This window comes from Macrobrachium nipponense, chromosome 7, assembly GCF_015104395.2.
Source record: "Macrobrachium nipponense isolate FS-2020 chromosome 7, ASM1510439v2, whole genome shotgun sequence".
Lineage (NCBI taxonomy): Eukaryota > Metazoa > Arthropoda > Malacostraca > Decapoda > Palaemonidae > Macrobrachium > Macrobrachium nipponense.
This window is the reverse complement of record NC_061109.1, coordinates 10946108-10965787: the sequence shown is the minus strand read 5'-3', so window position 1 is coordinate 10965787 and position 19680 is coordinate 10946108. Positions and strand designations below refer to the sequence as shown.

The following is a 19680-nucleotide window of genomic DNA, read 5'->3' as shown; positions in this document are numbered from 1 at the left end:
ACGGAAAAACTCGAAAACCCCGAGAATCCATCTGAATCCCCAGATAGACAATGTTCTGGGTGGGGACCATCTGAGACTTCCCGAGGTTCACAAGCAGCCCGAGCGATTTCACCATGTCTAGGGTCATTGTCAGGTCCTCCAAACACTGATGTTTCAATCTGGCTCTGATAAGCCAGTCGTCCAGGTAAAGCGATATGTTCACCCCCTTCAGATGTAACCAACGTGCTACGTTCCTCATAATGCTTGTGAACACTTGAGGAGCCGTAGACAGGCCGAAGCACAGGGCCCTGAACTGAAATATCTTCCCCTGGATCATGAACCTCAGATACTTTCTCGACGCAGGATGCAATGGGATGTGAAAATATGCATCTTGCAGGTCCAGGGAGACTATCCAATCTCCAGGACGTAGAGCCACAAGAACCGAGGCGGTTGTTTCCATGGAGAATTTTGTTTTCTCCACGAATCGGTTCAGTGCGCTCACGTCTAATACAGGTCTCCACCCCACCGAAGCTTTCGGGACAAGGAATAGGCGATTGTAGAAGCCTTGGGAGTGGGGATCCTGTACTAATTCGATGGCCTCCTTTTCCAACATCTGGTCCACGAGATCCAGGAGAATTTTTCTCAGAGCAGGGTCCCTGTAATTCACCGACAGTTCCCTTGGGGTAGTAGTCAAGGGAGGTCTGTCTCTGAAGGGGATGAAATATCCTTTTCTTACAATAGAGAGGGTCCAGGAATCTGCCTCTCTTACGGTCTAGGCTTCTGCAAACTTCCGCAGCCTGGCACCCACAGGTGATTGAAGGACTGAAGCATCATTTTGATTTCTTGATAGGTCTGAAGGACGACCTTCCTCTCTTCTCAGGTCCTCTCCTCTTAGCGGAGGATTGAGAAGAGGAAGCTCCTCGAAAGGGCGGCTGAGTCTTCCTAGATTCCTTCTTTAGTACTGGTGCAGGAGGTTTCGTCTTCTCTACTGACTGAACTAGTAGATCTTGTGTAGCCTTCTCGGTGAGTGAGTGAGAGATATCTCTCACTACTTGAGAAGGGAAAAGCTGGCTCGACAGAGGAGCATAAAGCAGGGACGACCTCTGAACCGGAGATATGGCTTTAGTAAGGAAGGAGCTGAACACCGCCCTCTTCTTGAGGATCCCTGCTCCAAACAGAGAAGCTACCTCCCCCTCCCCAAACCATCTTGTACCGCCCTATCCATACATGCCAAAACACTATGAGGGCATCGGGCTCAGGAAGTCTGGGTCTTGTGTCCTCTTGGCCAACGCCCCAAGGGACCAGTCCAGAAAGTTAAAAACTTCCAGGACACGGAATAATCCCTTGAGGAGATGGTCCATCTCCGACATCCCCCAAGTGGTCCTGGCTGTAGTAAGGGTGTCTTCTCGATGCATCCACCAGAGTGGAAAAATCTGCCTCCGCCGATGCACGGAGCGCCAGCCCCTTGGCTTTCCCTGTCTCATACCACATGCCTCTCTTCCCCGACAGTTTGGAAGGTGGGCATGTGAAAACCGTCTTCCCCGCTTCTTTCTTGGTGCTGAGCCACGATTCCACCGACTGAAGAGCCTTCTTCATAGAAATGGCAGGGCGCATCTTCAGTACGGAGGACGAATTAGCGGTCTTCGTACTTGAAAACAACGACCGCGGAGAAGGAGGGGCAGCAGGACTGAGGGAGTCCCCAAACTCTTGTAGCAAAAACGTAGCCAACGTCTTATGATCCGAGAGGCCTATCTCTCCCTGAGGCTCTTCTTCCGACAACTCTTCAGGCTCATGTCTCGTTGGAGAAGGGCTTCTCTCAATACCAGAACCATCCTGACAAAGGCGACGGCCGCCTGTGCGACATCTTGCGCCTTTGTCAGGAGAGGACTGATCCTGAGAAAACCCCTAAGCTGAGCCTCTGCGACTGTCTTCTATCTTGTTAGGCGATGCTGGAGATCCTATAGCGCCTTGCGCTTGGCTGGCGCCGTCGCGCTGGCTGGCAATTCGCACCTGGCTGGCGCCTCGCGCCTGGCTGGCAATTCGCACCTGGTTGGCGCCTGGCGCCTCACGCATGGCTGGCGCCTCGCGCCTGGCTGGCGATTCACGCCTGTTTGGCGTCGAGCGCCTCGATGAACTCTTTATAGGCAGAAAAGCGTCTTTTCTTCTAGGAGGGTCTTTCTTGAGAACTCCCACCAAGGAAGCAATTTGCTCCTGCATATTTAGGAGAATCCTCGTAGTAGTCTCTTCCTTCTCCATATCAGAAGGAGAGGAAGGAGGTCCGGATGAATAAGGAGCCTCTGAGCCGAAAGCAGGCGCATCTAGGGATCTCTTCCTGTGCTTCAGCGAATCCTCCGGAAAGCGTTCCGGGCTCGAGTCCAAGGTGGGAGCTTTCCAACTCCTCTTGAGAGGACGTGATAATTCGCCCGAGCTCCACCCTTGCCTGTGAGACGACGAATCTGACGAGGAGAAGCACTCCTTGAGGATGCCTTTGCAATGGCGATCCTTGGCAGCCTGGGACGCCACTGCCAAAGGGACGCCTGATCGGTGGGGATTCTCCATAACCTCTGTAAGACTTTCGACATTCCTTCTCCTCTGGGTCTGTGAGCTTGGAAGAGGTCTAGGCCTGGGAGCGAGACAGAGCCGATCAGACTGCACTGCACTGGGAACACTATAATCATCCACTGCACTTTGCTTACCTTCTAGAGCTATCATTTTTAGCTCCATCCTTTAGAGGGCAGCTTTCAAATCCGAAATCTCCGTAGATGAATTTGTAGCTTCTGTGAAGGGAGAATGTGCTGACACTGTATGTGAGGAAGCAACTACTACTTGGGGATTAGGAGCTACTATGTTTATTGGCTCGCTAGAGCGAGACCTACTTAAACTTTTGGAAGAAGCTTTCCTAGCCCTATCCCTCTCTAACTTCCTTAAATAAGCAGTTAAGAGTCTTCCATTCCTCTACACTCAAATTCATACATTCGTCACACTTGTTAGAAACAGAACATTCATTCCCCCTACACCTCTTGCATACAGTGTGAGGATCCACCGAAGCTTTCGGCAGTCTCACATTACAACCCTCACTCACACACACTCTAAATGAACAGTTAGAGCCCGACATTCTGAGAAAAATCCGTAAGCAAAATCCAAAAAACAGTCCACAAATCGTGTGTGCCAAACCAAAGATCCAATACGTCACCAAATAAATCAGTCCAGAAGATCAACAGCGATGAAAAGCGAAAGTCAAAGTCAGGAGGAACCAGCAACGATGTTACCGGAACCGGCGACAGAGAAAATCTGGTTGGAAAACGGGAATGGTTCCTATTCCTGCCACCCAGCGGCAGGGCAGTAGATCACCTGACCTACCTGTAGCATGTGCCACGAAATTTGAATTTCTGTCGGGACGACGGAGTCGTTAGCCAAGTATATATCTGACAGGGAAGTTGAATGTACAAAAATTGCTTTTTACGATTTTTTACCACTGTAAAAGTAACTTGGCTCTGTAATAAACAAACTGGCACCACTTTCTGCTTCTGCATGCCTTCCATTGTTTGTTTAAACAACTTTCTTATGAAAAGTTATTTTATCTCTCTTTCCTTTTCTTGCATTCTTGACTTATTATTTATTTGTTTACAAAATCCTCATGTTTGTTTTAAGTCTGCCATTTTCCAACAGCAAGTTGATGTATTGTGGCATAATTAATCTCTTTCATGCACTTAAGATCCAAGTGTAAACACACTGATTACTCTCTCTCTGACAAACAATCGGACACACACACTATCAATTCTTTAGATTATCCTTGTACCTAATATGTGAATAAAATTGATTTTGTTATTAACCTTTGCATACTGCAACCAATTCAGTTTCCTCAAAGGGTTCCCATCTCTCCTCCCTCCATCCCCTAACTGGCAGGGCGCTATTTACACCAAACAGTTCATAAATAGTACACAGAAAAAATAAAATTTTGAAAATTTAACTTTATATATCATAATGTTTCATTACTCTACACTCTTAATTTAACTTCTGAACACATTAAAATAGAAAAAATATGAAAAGGGGGCCTTTTTGGATTGGCTGCAATAAATTATCCTGATTCCCTTTATTTCTTATGGGTATATTTGTTTCATATTTCGAGCAAATTGTACTTCAAACAGCCTTCTGGAATGGATTAAGTTCGAAGTCTGAGGTACTACTGTACATGAATATTATATACGCTAATATTATATTTTGTGTATGATGCGACTTAAAATTAGCTTCAAATTTAGATCTTCAAAAGTCGCATGATATGCAAGTATATACAGTAAATGTAAAACAGGTATACAAATGTAAACTAACATACTGTTTTGGCAACTTAGGATCTCTAAAAATAAAAAAAAACATGTGTTTCCCAATTTGTTTGTTTATGACATACTTGATGGTGTTTATATAAATTCTTTACTTATGTCAGTTCTTTGTTAAGTGGTTGTTAGTTATAAGAGATGGTTATGAATTCTTAAATACGTACGCCATAAGTTTGGTAATCTTGTTTGAAAGCTTAGCCTTGTACAATCTACCAAAAATGAAATTCATTTAGTAATTAAGACTTCATGGAAACTGTTTTGTGTAAGCACACTGCATTTACATCTTTAATACATAAGGCATTTCTCAGTGATGACTGTCCAAAGCATTCATTTTCTTTTTAAGAACAGTACTATAAAGTAATTGATCACTGGAATTGATTTTTCATTTCACCTCCTAATATCAAGGAAGCTTTATTGGTATGCCTGTGTAAGTATGTTCACATCAATGTTGATGTTACTGTCTCTACGCAGTATGTGCATTAGTGTGTGTGTGTGTGAGTCTGTATGTTTCTTAGCGTAGTAATATGTTTGCCATTTTCACTTTTGGTTTTGCTTGATTTACTGTATGGATTATATTTCAGGAAGCATAATCACAGAATATAAAGACAAAGGTACAAGCAATCATACAGAGTACTAATAAGTTAAAATTCAATACTTTACCTAATCCAATCTGTATGTATTCCTCAATCACCAAAGCAAATAGTGCAGAGTTGCGTGTTGCAAGAAGATGCATGATAGTCACCTGAAGATTAACATTTGCTTTGCAAACCTTAGGTGTTCCATGAATTGTAATCAGCTCTGCCAGTAGCCAGCATGTGAATTCTGAAAATAGTCAATCAAAATTATATTTTACCTAGGCTCAGCAGAAAGGGGAATTCAGAGATGGGACAAATTTTATTAACATATGACACAAAGATGAGATAATAAGAAACCATGGGAAAGTGGATGTAAGGTGATGGAGGGATTACTGCTTAGGCAATTTAATTTACTCTCTAAGTCCAATTTCTTGCATTGCAAACCACTATTTTCTGGGCCTACCCTGTCGTTCCATGAAATGGTTCCTTTAGCACTCGTTTCTAGGTATAAATATTGCTAAATATACCAGAGAAAAAAGCTATATGGTAATGCCAGAATATCTGGCTTGCTCACCTTTATTTAAGGTGTCGGTATGGTATCTGGGGCGAGTGTAACCACAACCATAGTCCCCTGCCATTTAGTCTCTTCCTTTCTCAATATCCCTCGTCTACAGAAAAGCCATTGCTATTTCTAGGCCCCCGCTACCACTACTGCTACGGCTAGCGCTTTGTTTACAATTCCTTTCGTTAGCACTCTCCACGTTGCACGTGTTTTTCGCTTATCTGTTTCCATTCGGAATTATCCATCTTCATTATCATCAACATCAAGTTGCTGCTGCTCTAAGTGAGTTACTGCAATTAAAGATTGATCTTATTTTAAGGAAAGGTAGCGATAGGCGATATAAACATGTTTAGTTTGATTGTATATGAGGGAGCAAATAGCTCTGATTCCTTACTGACCAGATATGGGCCTAGGTTTTTACCGACCCCCTGTTCTGTTCCCATGAAGCCGACCCATTATTGGGATACTCGGTGTATTTAGACACGGAATAGGTAACAATCCACTGCTGTTGGATCAGTTTAGTTATGCATGCACACACATATATGTAGTACACATGGGGTTATGTACGTTAGATACATATACTGTTAGTTTTTATCTAATAAGATATCCTATCTTATTATACTTCGGTTTGTATACTATGGCGGACTTATTACTCCGCCGGGTATTTCAAGCCGAGGTACCTTGTTAACACTAGCCCAATCGGCCTTGTTCACTTGTCTTGAATTTGTCTCCTTTCCATCCCTCACCCCGAGAATGGAGAACGGGCTGGGGAGGGACGCACTCTTAATTTACTAGATTTCACATCTCCGGCGCCACCGGAGTCAAGACAGGTTTTCAACTTACCTGTCCCGTTCCACCAGCCCTATACTTAAGGCATGACAAGAACAAGACTGGGCCCCGGATCTGGTTGGAACAAGGACGCATGATACCTAGTGGTAAAATATTCTGTCACCGGAGTACCTCCGATGACTGTAGATAATGCATGCCCCCCCCCACCGGACACACCCCTCCGTTGGGTCTAAATAGTGATACTCATGTAATCATTTGACTTACAGATCTTGCAGTGTTTTGGAGACGGGAATGTACCGCTGTCCTCCAAGAGCCCTGTGGGCACGTTGTGTGCAGGACCCCACAGCTGGTTGTGCGGTCAAGGTGGGAGATCTGCTAGTTTGGTTCACAACGAGGGAAGTGAGTCTGCTACGGCCTCGTAAATGAACTCGCCTCCAAGTCGGTATGTACCATTCTTGATAATGATACAATGAGTGTCAGATGAACAATATCGTGTTGATTCATACTAGACTAAGGATAGTATTTAGTTTAAGAATTGACATAACTTCCTCTTACAGGGAATCCAAGCCGTCAGGGACGCGGCGCTGGCTACCCTGAAGACCTGGGTCGGCGGATTTGGCCGCAATGCCAAGAAGGCTCAGCCCTACATGCTCTCTGAGGAGATGGCTGGGATCATCTACCCCAAGGAGGAGCCAAGAAGTCATCGGCAAGAGGCAGCGGTATCGGCTACCATCACGCCAGGAATCCGGGCAGAGACCAACTGCCGCGGCCGGAGGGAGGGTTCAGCGAGGAGGTGGTCGAGATGTGGCGGCCCTAGACCTCGACCGCGAGCCCCATGGTTGTGGACAACCATGGCGAAGGGTTAGGAATGTTGGTGAGGCAAGTAGTGTAAGGGCTCAAGGCTTGCTCTTGAGCCCATCTCAGTCTTCCTCTTTCTCTTCACCACTTCCTTCCAGGGATTCAACGGGAAGCTTCAGTCGGTTAGACCTAAGTCATCCTCAGTGATCCCGTAAAGTAAAAAACCCGGTTGACTTTAAGGCTATGAAGAAGTCCTTGCCTAAGCCAAGGTCCGGAACCAGCCGCGTCACTAAGCTATCGGCTCCTAACCCCGAGGCAGACACGGCAACAGCGACTCCCCCTCAACAGAGGGCGAGAGCAAAGGTTCCAAAAGCTAGGACCCCGGTACCTAGCTTAGACCCAGAGGCATTCTCTGCAAGTATGATGCAGCAGATGGGGAACATGGTAGGAACCTTGGTCCAGACCAAGTTCCAAGAGATGTTCTCCCACCTGTCATCCACTCTGGAAGCCTCAGGCCAGTCCATCCAATCCTTATCGGAGAGGATGATTGCTCAGGAGAACCTTGTGGCGGGTCTTTGAGACTCTATGGCAATGGGACAGCCCCAGTCCGGACAGGTAGTTCATCCCCTACCAATGCCGGACTCCTCAAAGCTGCCTCCCTTCAAGAGTAACAACCCTTGGAGGTCAGCAGCATACGCACCCTTCTTGGATGGTATGCTTACTATCGAGGGGTGCGGAACTCGAAGACTGGAAGACTTCGAGTTCTATCCTCCGGGGCTCCAGTTTCCCTTCATCGGCTACGTCCATCTAACAGAGGACGCGATGGTAAGGGAGGATAAAATCCCCAAAGAGACAGTCATCTTCCCCAGGGAGCAAGCTCAATAAGCTTGGCTCCGGAACTTGACAGAGTGGCAGTGCGTCAACACAAGGTTGACGGCTCATAGGAGCCCTTTTACCATCTTCGAGGTAAACGAAGACACGCCTACCCCATGTCTATCCAAAGTGGCTGAGCTAACCATGCAGGCAGCCATGGAAGACAAACCAATGCCACAGCTCCAGGAAACAGATTTGCCTTCCATTCTGCTCCCCAGAAGCACAGACTGTTGGGAAGACACGCACCTGCCACTTTTTCTGCAGGTAAGCTGGCGCCGGACTGTGGTAACACACTGTTCAGCGAGCGGCTCCCTAGGCTTCAGGACAGCCTAATCAAGGCCGAGTATGACGCCAGATTGAGGCTGAGTAGGTCCCTCAACTCTGCCACCATGTCGGAAATGACATCGCTCATCTATGACGATGAGACGTTGTTCAAAGTACTTACAAAGTCACTGCTTCACACGGTACAGTGTGACTTGTATGACTTCGTGGTAGCAAGGCAGAATTGTAGGAAGTACGTTCTGGCTGAAGCATCCATTTCGCCATGAACCAAATAAATTAATTGATCCTCCATCTGGGGAGCAAACCTCTTCCCCAACTCCGCTGTTAACGAAGTCTTGGCGAGGAAGTGAGGGTGAGCCAGAGTCTGAAGATTCGCTGGGGACTCATTCCTAAAAGGAAATTTCCGGAAATCCGGTCTGCCGTTTAACAAATCCCAAAGGTAAGAAGAAGTTGTGAGGAAGTTTCAACCCTTCCAATACCTCTCACCACAGACGATGGTCCAGGCGGTTCCGGTGGCTCAAGTGAGTCAACCGTCAACATCAAAAGCACAACCACAACTGCAGTTTGTGCTTCTGACTCAACCGTCGCAACAACCCCAGGCTTCGACCTCCTTCTCCGTCTCTCCGGCTTACAATGCTACCTTTGAAACCCAAACGTTTACAGGTTTGCCAGAGGCAGACGTCCAGAGGAGCCTTCCGACACAGAGGTGGCGGAAGAGCCTCCAACCGAGGCAAAGGCTTCCGGGGAGCCCGTGGTGGCCATCTTCCATCCGCCAACCAGTGAGACTCCTCAGTAGGAAGGAGGTCTGTACCTCTTCCGACATCAGTGGGGGTTCAGCACCTGGGCCCAAAGTATTGTGACCAAAGGTCTGGGATGGAGTTGGATACTAGATCCTCCTCCATCAAACACCTTTTACCAAAAACCAACAGCAAAACAACAGATAGAGTATACCCGAGAATTACTTCAAAAAGGGTAGTGTCACAAGTCAAAAACTTAAAGTTTCAAGGGCACTTGTTCAGCGTTCCAAAGAAAGACTCGAACAAACTAAGAATAATCCTATACTTGTCCCATCTAACTCATTCATTCATTGCGACAGGTTCCGAATGCTGACCATCTCGCAGGTGCAGACCTTACTTCCCCGTGTGCCGTTACCACCTCTATAGATCTTACTATCATATCCCGATAGCAAGACCACTTCCGCCCCACCTTCCTAGGCTTCAGACTAGGAAAGAAGGCTTATTCCTTCAAAGTAATGCCATTCGGGCTCAACATAGCGCCCAGAATATTTATGAAAATAGCGGAAACAATAGTCCAGGAGTTAAGGACTCAGGGGGTAATGGTAGTAGCCTATCTGGAAGATTGGCTCATATGGGCCACAGACAGACGTCGAAGATGCCGCAAGGCGACGGTCAAAGTGATAAAGTTCCTGGAACACTAGGTTTCCAGATAAACAGGAACAAGTCCCGCCTAACTCCGGCATCACGTTTTCAGTGGCTGGGAATCCATGGGACTAAAACTCTCACATTCTATCAATTCCGCCGGTCGGAAACAGAGAAGAAATAGCCAAGGCTACAAGACAATTTCTCAAAGAACAAGCCAAGGAAGTCCCAACGGAGGAAACCAGGAGTGAATCCTAGGTTCACTCCAGTTTGCATCAGTTAACGGACGTACTACTGAAAAGCCAAGCTAGAAGATATAAATCGAGTTGCAAATTGAGGAGCGAACAGAAGATCCCGGGACAAAGTATCACGTATCCCAAAGATCTTACGCAAGAGACTCCGCCCTGGACAGAAGTCAAGAGTCTGTCGAAATCAGTACCACTACAGTTTCTCCGCCAGCCCTAGTAGTCCATATGGACGTCTCCTTGAGCGGCTGGGGCGGATACTCACAATACAAAAAAGTACAGGGAACTCGGTCAGTGTCATTCCGCCAGCTACATATCAATGTACTGGAAGCCATGGCAGTGTTCCTAACACTGAAGAAACTCTTACCAGCCAAGAAAATTCACATCAAGCTGGTATTGGACAGCGCAGTGGTAGTCCACTGCATAAACAGGGGAGGTTCCAAGTCGAGCCATGTAAACCACGTAATGATAGCCATATTTGCCCTAGTGGCCAGGAACCAATGGCACCTATCGGCCACTCACCTAGCGGGTGAGTAAGAAATGTAGTGGCAGAAGCTCTGTCAAGGACTACTCCGCTGGAGTCGGAGTGGACCCTGGATGGGGGGAGGGTCATTCAAATGGATCTGCCAACAGGTGCCCGGGCTTCAAGTGGAACCTTTTTGCCACGATCGAACTACAAACTACCATGTTATTTGTGGCCCCCTACCTGGACCCTCTGGTTATGCCACAGACGCTATGGCAATAGATTGAACATCTGGAAAAGAATTTTAGCTCTTTCCTCCAGTGAATCTACTATGAAAGGTCCTGAACAAACTCAGGACTTTCAAAGGTCAGATCGCACTAGTAGCTCCCAACTGGCCAAAAGCAATTGGTTCCCTCTACTAGTGGAATTGGGACTCCGGCCCCGCCCCCGACGGATTCCCAATCCAAACTGACGCAGTTGGTACAAATGCGGACTGTGTCCGCTTCCTCATGAATTCAGAAGCCCTAACTTTATGGACTTCATAGTTTGCGGCACACAGAAAGATGCCAACATTGATCCTCAAACATCCGGTTCCTAGAATCAGATAAACGAGAATAAACACTGTGTCAATATGATTCAGCAGTGAAGAAGCTAGCCACCTTTTTGAAAGACACAGGAGCACAAACCATGACTACGAATCTGGCAATAACCTTTTTCAGAACCTTGTTCGAGAAGGATTAGCAGCGAGTACTATTACTACAACCAAATCGGCACTAAAGAAAATATTCCAATTTGGGATTTAGTATTGATCTTACAGATTTGTATTTTTCTTCTATTCCTAGGGCTTGTGCTAGACTTAGTACCAATAGATAGACCCCGAACAGTCTCTTGGTTCTTAAATGATGTCCTTAAGCTAGCTTCAGACACTGATAATGAGTCATGTACTTATATAACGCTCCTAAGGAAAAACATTATTCCATAATCAAGTCTGGCCTCAGGAAGCTAGAATATCTAAGCTGTCGGCCCTTTCTAGGGAACCAGACCATATTGAGTTCCTTACAATCAGGAGAATTACTACTTTTTACCAGATCGTCAATTTTTGGCTAAAAACGAAAAGACCACAAGATAGATGGGCCCCATGGAGATTGTCCCACTTCCTCAAGATCTGTCCTTATGTCCAGTTAATTCACTAAAAGCCTATTTAAACAGAACCACCATGAAAACTTCAGGCCCTTTGTTTATTAGGGAAAATGGTGGAACATCTCCCTAAAAGGAATCAAGACAACAGATTCTACATTTTATCAAACAAGCTAACCCGGAATCAATTCGCGAGCACATGATGTCAGGGCAGTAGCTACATCAGTTAATTATTTTCAACACATGAATTTTGACGATCTCAAAAAGTATACAGGCTGGAATCACCGACAGTATTTAAACGCCACAACCTAAAATCCTTAGAGGCCCTTAAATTCTCAGCAGTGGCAGCTGGGAACACAGCTTTCCCTGACACTGCATAGCATGGTAATAAATAGTCTAAGTAGCCTATGTCTCTCTCTCATCTCTCTCTCCTACCTGCCTCGCTAGCATTCTTGACCTTAGCTCGGTTGTTACTGGTTGCACACTTTAACCTGATTTTCACCTGATCGAATTATGATCTTATTGCTTGTACATATGGATATCTGGTGCAAAATTTTTGTAAATAAATTCCTGTTTAGTGGTGTAGGATTCATTTAATGTTATATGTCGGGTTATACAACCCTATTAGTATAAGAACTGTAGTTTAAGGATCATCATTAAAAATCTTCATAGTATTAAGGAAATTTATTAAGTATTTGTAGATTGAATATCTATTATTAAATTTTTAATAAGTTATACAAGTTTCAAATTTCCTTACAGTAATTTATCTACACTACTTTCCAAGCTGGTGGGGCCAATTCTCAGTTACTATTTCACAGAGCGACACAGGGTAGGCCCAGAAAAGGGATTTTGACAAAGGAAAAATCTATTTCTGGGCAGTGACCTGTGTCGCCCAGTGAAACCCACCCTCTAATTTCCACACCCTAATCTGGCCCAAGCTTGGGTGCTATCTACAGGAATGGTAAACAAAGCGCTAGCTGTAGCATAGTGTGGGTAGCGGGGGACTATAACGGCTCCTCTGTAGACGAGGGATATTGAGAAAGGAAGAGACTAAATGGCAGGGGACCTCTGGTAGTGGTTACACTCGCCTAGATACCATAACGACACCTTAAATAAAGGTGAGCGAGCCAGAATATTCTGGCATTACCATATAGCTTTTTTCTCTGGTATATTTAGCAATATTTATACCTAGAAATGAGTGCTAAAGGAACCATTTCACGGAGCGACACAGGTCATGCCAGAAATAGATTTTTTGTTCCTTTGTCAAAATCCCTTACTTGGTTTGAGCACAACCTCAAACTACTCACAGGACAGTAAAAGGTTCTACTGTTTTAATTTGGCAAATGCACTACAGTCATCTATCAAAAGGAGATTGCATCCATTGAAAGGACTGATGTCATTGCCACAGCTGTCATGAACCCAGGTTTTAGCTGGTTTGGAAACCATGTAAGGAACTGCAAAAGAAAAAAATTTTGAAGCTTGAGGACTTAATTATTTCCAAGTCAACTCAGTTGACATAAAAGAAGAAAACAATTCAAAAGAATTAACCTTCCGTCTTCATGATCATCAATCAAGACAATGCTGTCCTCAGTGCAAAACGACCTCATCTTTTTGCCTACATGCCTTGACCTGGGTAAATGATGGCAAGTGCATCAACAAACGACACTACAGAGCTTGAAATGTACTAGCAGGTGTTCTGCTATTTGCTGTTAACCCACTGAGTTACAGGCATGATACACACAGCTTCAAAATTTTGAGGCACTTTACCAAGAATATTCTAGGGTGCTGTGCAACATCAGCCCCACCCTTTGATGAGTTGATGTTTTAGCAAAGCCGACAATTTTTTTAACACTCCTGGGCACGCAAATCTTGGCCCAGAAAAGAAACCTTCCAGGCATTATTGATAAAATGCAATTATTAATACAAATCGTTTGTGTGAAAAAAGTATTTCTATCTATAATTTTTCACATAATTTCAGGAGTATTTTTATTTGTATCTTTGGAATCTGGAATAGAAGTACAGTGGAACCTCTACATATGAAAGTCCCTACGTACAAAAAAATGATATTGTCATGATAAAATAAAGTTTTATACATACTTACCTGGCAGATATATACTTAGCTATAGACTCTCCTCGTCCCCGGACAGAAATTCGAATTTCGCGGCACACACTACAGGTAGGTCAGGTGATCTACCGCCACTGCTGCTGGTGGCAGAACTAGGAACCATCCCATTTTCTAAAACAGATTTGCTCTTCCACCTGTCTCCTGAGGGGAGGCTGGGTGGGCCATTTAATAGTATATATCTGCCAGGTAGTATGTATAAAACTTTATTGTATCATGACAATATCATTTTTATACATTCACTTCCCTGGCAGATATATACTTAGCTGATTGGCACCTTTGGCGGAGGGTAAGAGACAGCTAATTACTGAATAGACAGGGAACAACATACGTTGTAGGTAACCAAAAATATAAGAAACCTTGGTTCCTACCTGTGTCGGCGAAAGACTTCATGGCTACTGCCTAGGAGCTTACATCGCCTCAAGAGCCTCAGCGAGGTAGTGACCTCATGCTAAGAATTCTTGATGGTCTGTCGATGGGTCTTATCCACTTACTCGACAGAACCAAAGGATCTTTGTCATGGGGTCCTACCACTTACATGACAAAACACCTTGCCATATGGCATCATTAAGGAGCATAACACCGATCCCGATCACCTGATCCTAATACCGGGTTAGTACTACGATTGAAAGGATTTACCCCCACAACATCCTTTCAAACGACCATAAAAAACTCAAAACCAAACAATCTTTTAGTTCAAAAAACCAATATTATTTAAGGATCAGTACCAGCTCCCTGTCCCAGCACGGTATCCGCTGATACATAAGGTCCAAGAGAAAAACACTTTTCATAAGTCACTCTGACGTCTTTTTAAGTAGTGGGAGGCAAATACGAGTTGCATCTCCAATATGTTGCTGCTAATATGTCTTTCATTGACATATTTCTATTAAAGGCTAGGGAAGTTGCAATTGCACGGACTTCGTGTGCTCTAACCCTAAGCAGCTTAAATGTTCCTCTTGGCATTTCATGTGAGCCTCCGTTATCACATTTCTTACGAAGAATGCTAATGCGTTCTTCGACATTGCCTCTTCGGGTTCCTTACCGCGCACCATAGGCTCTGATTACAACCTTGAAGTTGACTCTTTCTCTTCAGATAAAACTTCAGTGCTCTGACCGGACAGAGAGACCGTTCTGTTTCTCTACCCACAAGGGGAGAGAGGCCTTGATTTCAAAACTTCTGGGCCAAGGCTTAGAAGGATTCTCATTCTTGGCCAAAAACAAAGGTTGGAAAGAGACAACAGCAGAATCTCCTCTAAAACCTACCCGAGAGTCTAATGCATGTATCTCACTGACCCTCTTGGCCGTCGCGAGGGTCAAGAGAAAAATGCACTTCCTCGGAGAGGTCCCTAAACGGATGCCTTATCAGGTGGTTCGAAAGTATTCGAAGAGAGAAACTGGAGGACCACATCTAGGTTCCAACTTGGAGTGATAAAGGATTTAGACTTTGTAGTACCAAAGGATCTTATCAAATCATGGAGATCCTTATTGTCTTCTATGTTAAGGCCCCTGTTTCTAAATACAGCCGAGAGCATACTTCTATAACCTTTTATGGTAGAAACAGCTAAACGTGATTCCTCTCTAAGGAAGATAAGGAATCAGCAATTTCGGTCACAGAGGTATCGGAAGAGACACTTCTTCGACCTACACCATCTACGGAAGACTTCCCACTTCGATTGGATAGACCCGCAGAGTAGAGGACCTGCGGGCTCTGGCAATTGCGCTTGCAGCTTTTTCGCGAAAAGCCTCTCGCTCTGACAAGTCTTTCGATAGTCGAAAGGCAGTCAGGGAGAGAGCGTGGATGTTTCCGTGATATCTCTCGAAGTGGGGTTGTTTGAGCAGATCTGTCCTCATGGGGAAGAGATCTGGGGAAGTCCACCGTCCATTCCAGTACCTCTGTGAACCAATCTCGAGCGGGCCAATATGGGGCGATTAGAGTCAGTTTCGTCGCCTCCGAGGAACGGAACTTTCTTAACACTTCCCCCAGAATCTTGAACGGGGAAAAGCGTAGGCATCTATGCCCGACCAGTCCATGAGAAAGCATCTATCGCTATTGCTCTTGGATCTTCTACAATGGAGCAAAAGTTTTCTATCCTTCTGGAGAGAAACGTGGCGAACAGGTCTATCTGAGGCTTCCCCCAGAGACCAGGAGCTTTCGGCAGACTTCGGAGTGTAGGGTCCACTCTGTTGGAAGGACCTGGTTCTTCCTGCTGAGTCTGTCTGCTCTGACATTTTTTGTCCCTTGTACAAACCTCGTCAGCAATACAGTGCCTCGTTCCTCTGCCCATATCAAGAGGTCTCTCGCTATCTTGTATAGTGTAAGCGAGTGAGTCCCCCCCTGTTTTCGGATGTAAGCTAGAGCCGTGGTATTGTCCGAATTTACCTGGACTACCACGCCTCTGACCTCCGACCTCGAAGTATTTCAAGGCTAGATGAACTGCCATAAGTTCTTTTACATTTATATGCCAGGACACCTGTTCTCTGTCCAGGTTCCTGACACTTCCTTTCCTTGTCCTAGAGGTTTGCTCCCCATCCCGTTTCCGTAGGCGTCGGGAAAAAACAACACTAGGGGAGAGGGTTCCGAAATCGCAAGGGATATGCACCTTTCGTTTCTTCTGAAGCGGGGTTAACCACCACCTCAGGTCTAATTTTATTTCTTGAAGAATGGGAAACTGATCCGAAAGATCCCCTTTCTTCTGTCCCACATTCTTTGCAGGTAAAAATTGCAGAGGTCTCAGATTGAGCCTCCCTAGGGAAACGAACTGCTCCAGCGACGAAAGGGTGCCCAGAAGACTTAACCTTCATTCCCTTGCTGAGCTTCGTTCTTTCCCTAAGAAGTTTGATATTTTCTCCAAGCCTCGAGCAATTCTGTCTTGCGATGGAAATGCTCGAAAACCCGAGAATCCATCTGAATCCCCAGATAGACAATGTCCTTTGGCTGGGGACCATCTGAGACTTCTCGAGGTTCACGAGCAGTCCGAGTGAGCGAACGAGATTCAACGTCGTTTCTAAGTCCTCCAAACATTGTTGTTTTGACTTGGCCCTTATTAGCCAGTCGTCCAGATAGAGGGATATGTTCACCCCCTCCAGATAAGCACCGTGCTAACGTTCTCATAAGGTTGGTGAACACTTGAGGAGCCGTAGACAGGCCGAAGCACATGGCCCTGAATTGAAAGACCCTTCCCTGCATCATGAATCGTAGATATTTCCTCGATGACGGATGAAGAGGGACGTGAAAAATATGCGTCTTGTAGATCAAGGAGGCCATCCAATCTCCTGGATGCAGAGCCGCTAGCACCAGATTTGGATGTTTTCCATAGAGAACTTCTGTTTCTCTACGAATCGGTTACAGTGCGCTCACATCCAGGACAGGTCTCCACCCTCCCCAGAGCTTTCGGAACTAGGAAACAGTCGATTGTAAAAGCCCTGAGAGTGTGGATCCGGTACTAATTCTATGGCCTCCTTGTCCAACATTTGTTCTACTATTGCAGAAGGATCTTCCTCTTGACAGGGTCCGCGTACTTAGCCGACAGTTCTCTCGGAATAGACGTCAAGGGAGGTCTGTCCTGAAGGGGAGATTGATATCTCTCCTCACAATTGAGAGGGACCAGTTGTCCGCCCCTCTCGACGTCCATTCTTCTGCAAAATTCAGTAGTCTGGCGCTACTGGTGTTTGGAGGACTTGAGGTTCATTTGCTTTTCTTGGTAGGTCTAAAGGCAGAAGCCCTACCTCTTCTTTCTGACTCCTCTCTTCTTAAAGGAGGATCTCGAGATGAACTCCCTCGAAAGGGCGGCTTCGGGAACCCGTGTCTCCCCCTTCGTGGCAGGAACAGCTGTCTTCGGCCTTTTGGTTGATTGAACCAGAAGGTCCTGTGTCGCCTTCTCGGTAAGTGAGTGAGAAATATCTTTCACTAACTGAGAAGGGAAAAGCTGGTTAGACAGAGGAGCGTACAGAAGGGACGACCTCTGTGCCAGAGAGACAGCTTTTGTAAGAAAAGAACTGAATACAGTTCTCTTCTTAAGTATTCCCGCCCCGAAAAGGGAGGCCACTTCTCCCGATCCGTCTTGCATGCTTTATCCATACAAGTCAAAATACTATTAAGGATATCGGGGCTCAGTTGTTCATTGTCTTGTGTCCTCTTGGCCATCACCCAAGGGACCAGTCCCAGAAAGTTGAAAACTTCCAAGACATGGAACAATCCCATTAAGGAGATGGTCATTTCAGACATTCCCCTCCCCAAGTTGTCTTTGGCTGAAGAAACAGAGAGCGTTCTCCTTTGACGCGTCCCACCAAGCGGTTGAGGAAACTTCTGCACTCTGCACAGTCGCTGGGAGGGCGAGTCCCATTGCTTCGCCTGTCTCATACCATATACCCCTCCTCCCAGAAACAAGTCTGGAGGGAGGGCAGGTAAAGACAGTCTTTTCCCGCCTCCTTCTTGGAGTTAAGCCAATTTCCAAAAGACTGCCAAAGCCTTCTTCATGGAAATTGTTGGCCGCATCTTCAAGAAGGAGGATGACTTTGTTGCGGTTTTCGCGCTCGTGAAACAGCGACCGAGGAGAAGGAGGAGCGGCAGGACTCAATATGAATCTCCAAATTCCTTGGAGTAAAAGCGCAGCCAACGCTTTGTAGTCTGATATCCCATCCCACCGCTTTTTGATCTTCGGTGGTCAGAGACATCTTCTAATGCAAGTTCCACCGGAGAATCATTATTAGCCGAGGGAGAACGTCTCTTCTCGCAAGGTGAAGGACTCTTCGCAGGATCAAACTGCTTACCGACAAGGTCGACGGCCGCCTGTACGACATCTTGTGTCCCTGTCGGGAGAATGCCGATCCTGAGAAAAAACCCGATAATCATCTAAGCCCTCCTGACAAGAATGACGGGCCGCCTGTGCGACATTTTTGCATTCTTCTCATGGAGACAGCTGTGCTTGCGGCAGATTTTCACCAGAAACGGACATATCGTGAACAGGACGACGGCCGCCTGCGCGACGTCTTTCGTCTCTGTCCAGAGAAATCCGTTCCTGGTCCAAATCATAAAGAGACGCTTCCTGGTTGATTTCTCCGTATTGTTCTTTTGAAGAAAATCTTTCAATGCGCTTGGACGTATCTGTCCGTCTCGGACTGTGTCGTCTGTCCGAGCTGTCCACATATGGAACTTGGCGCTTAGCTGGTGTTCAATTCCCAGTACGACACTTCTGCCTGTCCGTCTTGTCCCGCTTCTGGCTCCTGCGCCCGGACGGAGTTGCCTGCGCACGACGTTTTTTCCTACCAGGCTGTCCGCCTTGCCACGGCTGTCCGCGGTAGGCAGGCATCGCTTGAACATAGTTGTCCGCATAGGACATATCTGCCTGTCCGGGCTGTCCCGCTTCTGGCGAAATGGTGTCTGGTTGGCGCCGTCCGCGTAGGACACTTTTTTCCCCCGTCCGAGTAGTCCAATTCTGGCGCCGAGCGCCTGGGTGTTCTGTCCGACTTGGACACTCTTCGTCATTGTCCGTATGTTGCGTCTCAATTCTATGAGTTTTCATCCTTCTTTCTTTATTCCTCTCTGTACTCGTACGAGGAGTAGAGGAGATAAGTCTGGAGGTCCGGAACGCCCTTCGGACGAGATCTCTTAACCGGAAGAAATCGTCCTTTTTTCCTCGGGAGGTCTTTTCTCAATACTCCTACTAAAGAGGAAAATCCTGCTCCTGCATTTTACGTAAGATGTCCGTCGCTGTTTCTTCCTTCTCTTTGTCATGAATAGGAGAATGCGCTCTGGAAGGTGTAGGAGATCGAGGATATTGTCCTTTTGGCTCTTTTCCTCTCGTAAGGAGAATCGTCCGGAAAACGTTCCGGGCTCGAGTCCAACGTCGGAGCTTTCCAACTCTCTTGATCGGACGCGACAATTCATCGGAAGTCCATCCACTTCTTCGAGGAGACGAATCGGATGACGAAAAGCACTCTTTCAGGATGCCTTTCCAATGGCGATCCTTGGCAGTTCTGGGACCGCTACAGATTCTGCGAGGTTGGACGCCTGACCGGTGGGGATTCGTAACCTCCGTACGACTGTCGACATTCCTTCTCCTCTGGGCCTGGGAGCTTGGAAGAGGTCTAGTCTGGGAGCGAGACAGAGCCGATCACTACACTGGGGACACTTATGTCACTT

The 19680-nt window shown here is 46.2% G+C and overlaps 1 protein-coding gene across 1 annotated transcript in view; it reads right to left on the bottom strand.

Annotated features, from left to right (window-relative positions):
* LOC135217537 (serine/threonine-protein kinase atr-like) overlaps positions 1-19680 on the bottom strand; it is a 796062-nt gene that overhangs the window by 703883 nt on the left and 72499 nt on the right. Inside the window, 1 exon segment of the mRNA XM_064253504.1 lies at positions 4974-5135. Coding sequence (XP_064109574.1) covers positions 4974-5135 — 162 coding nt within the window.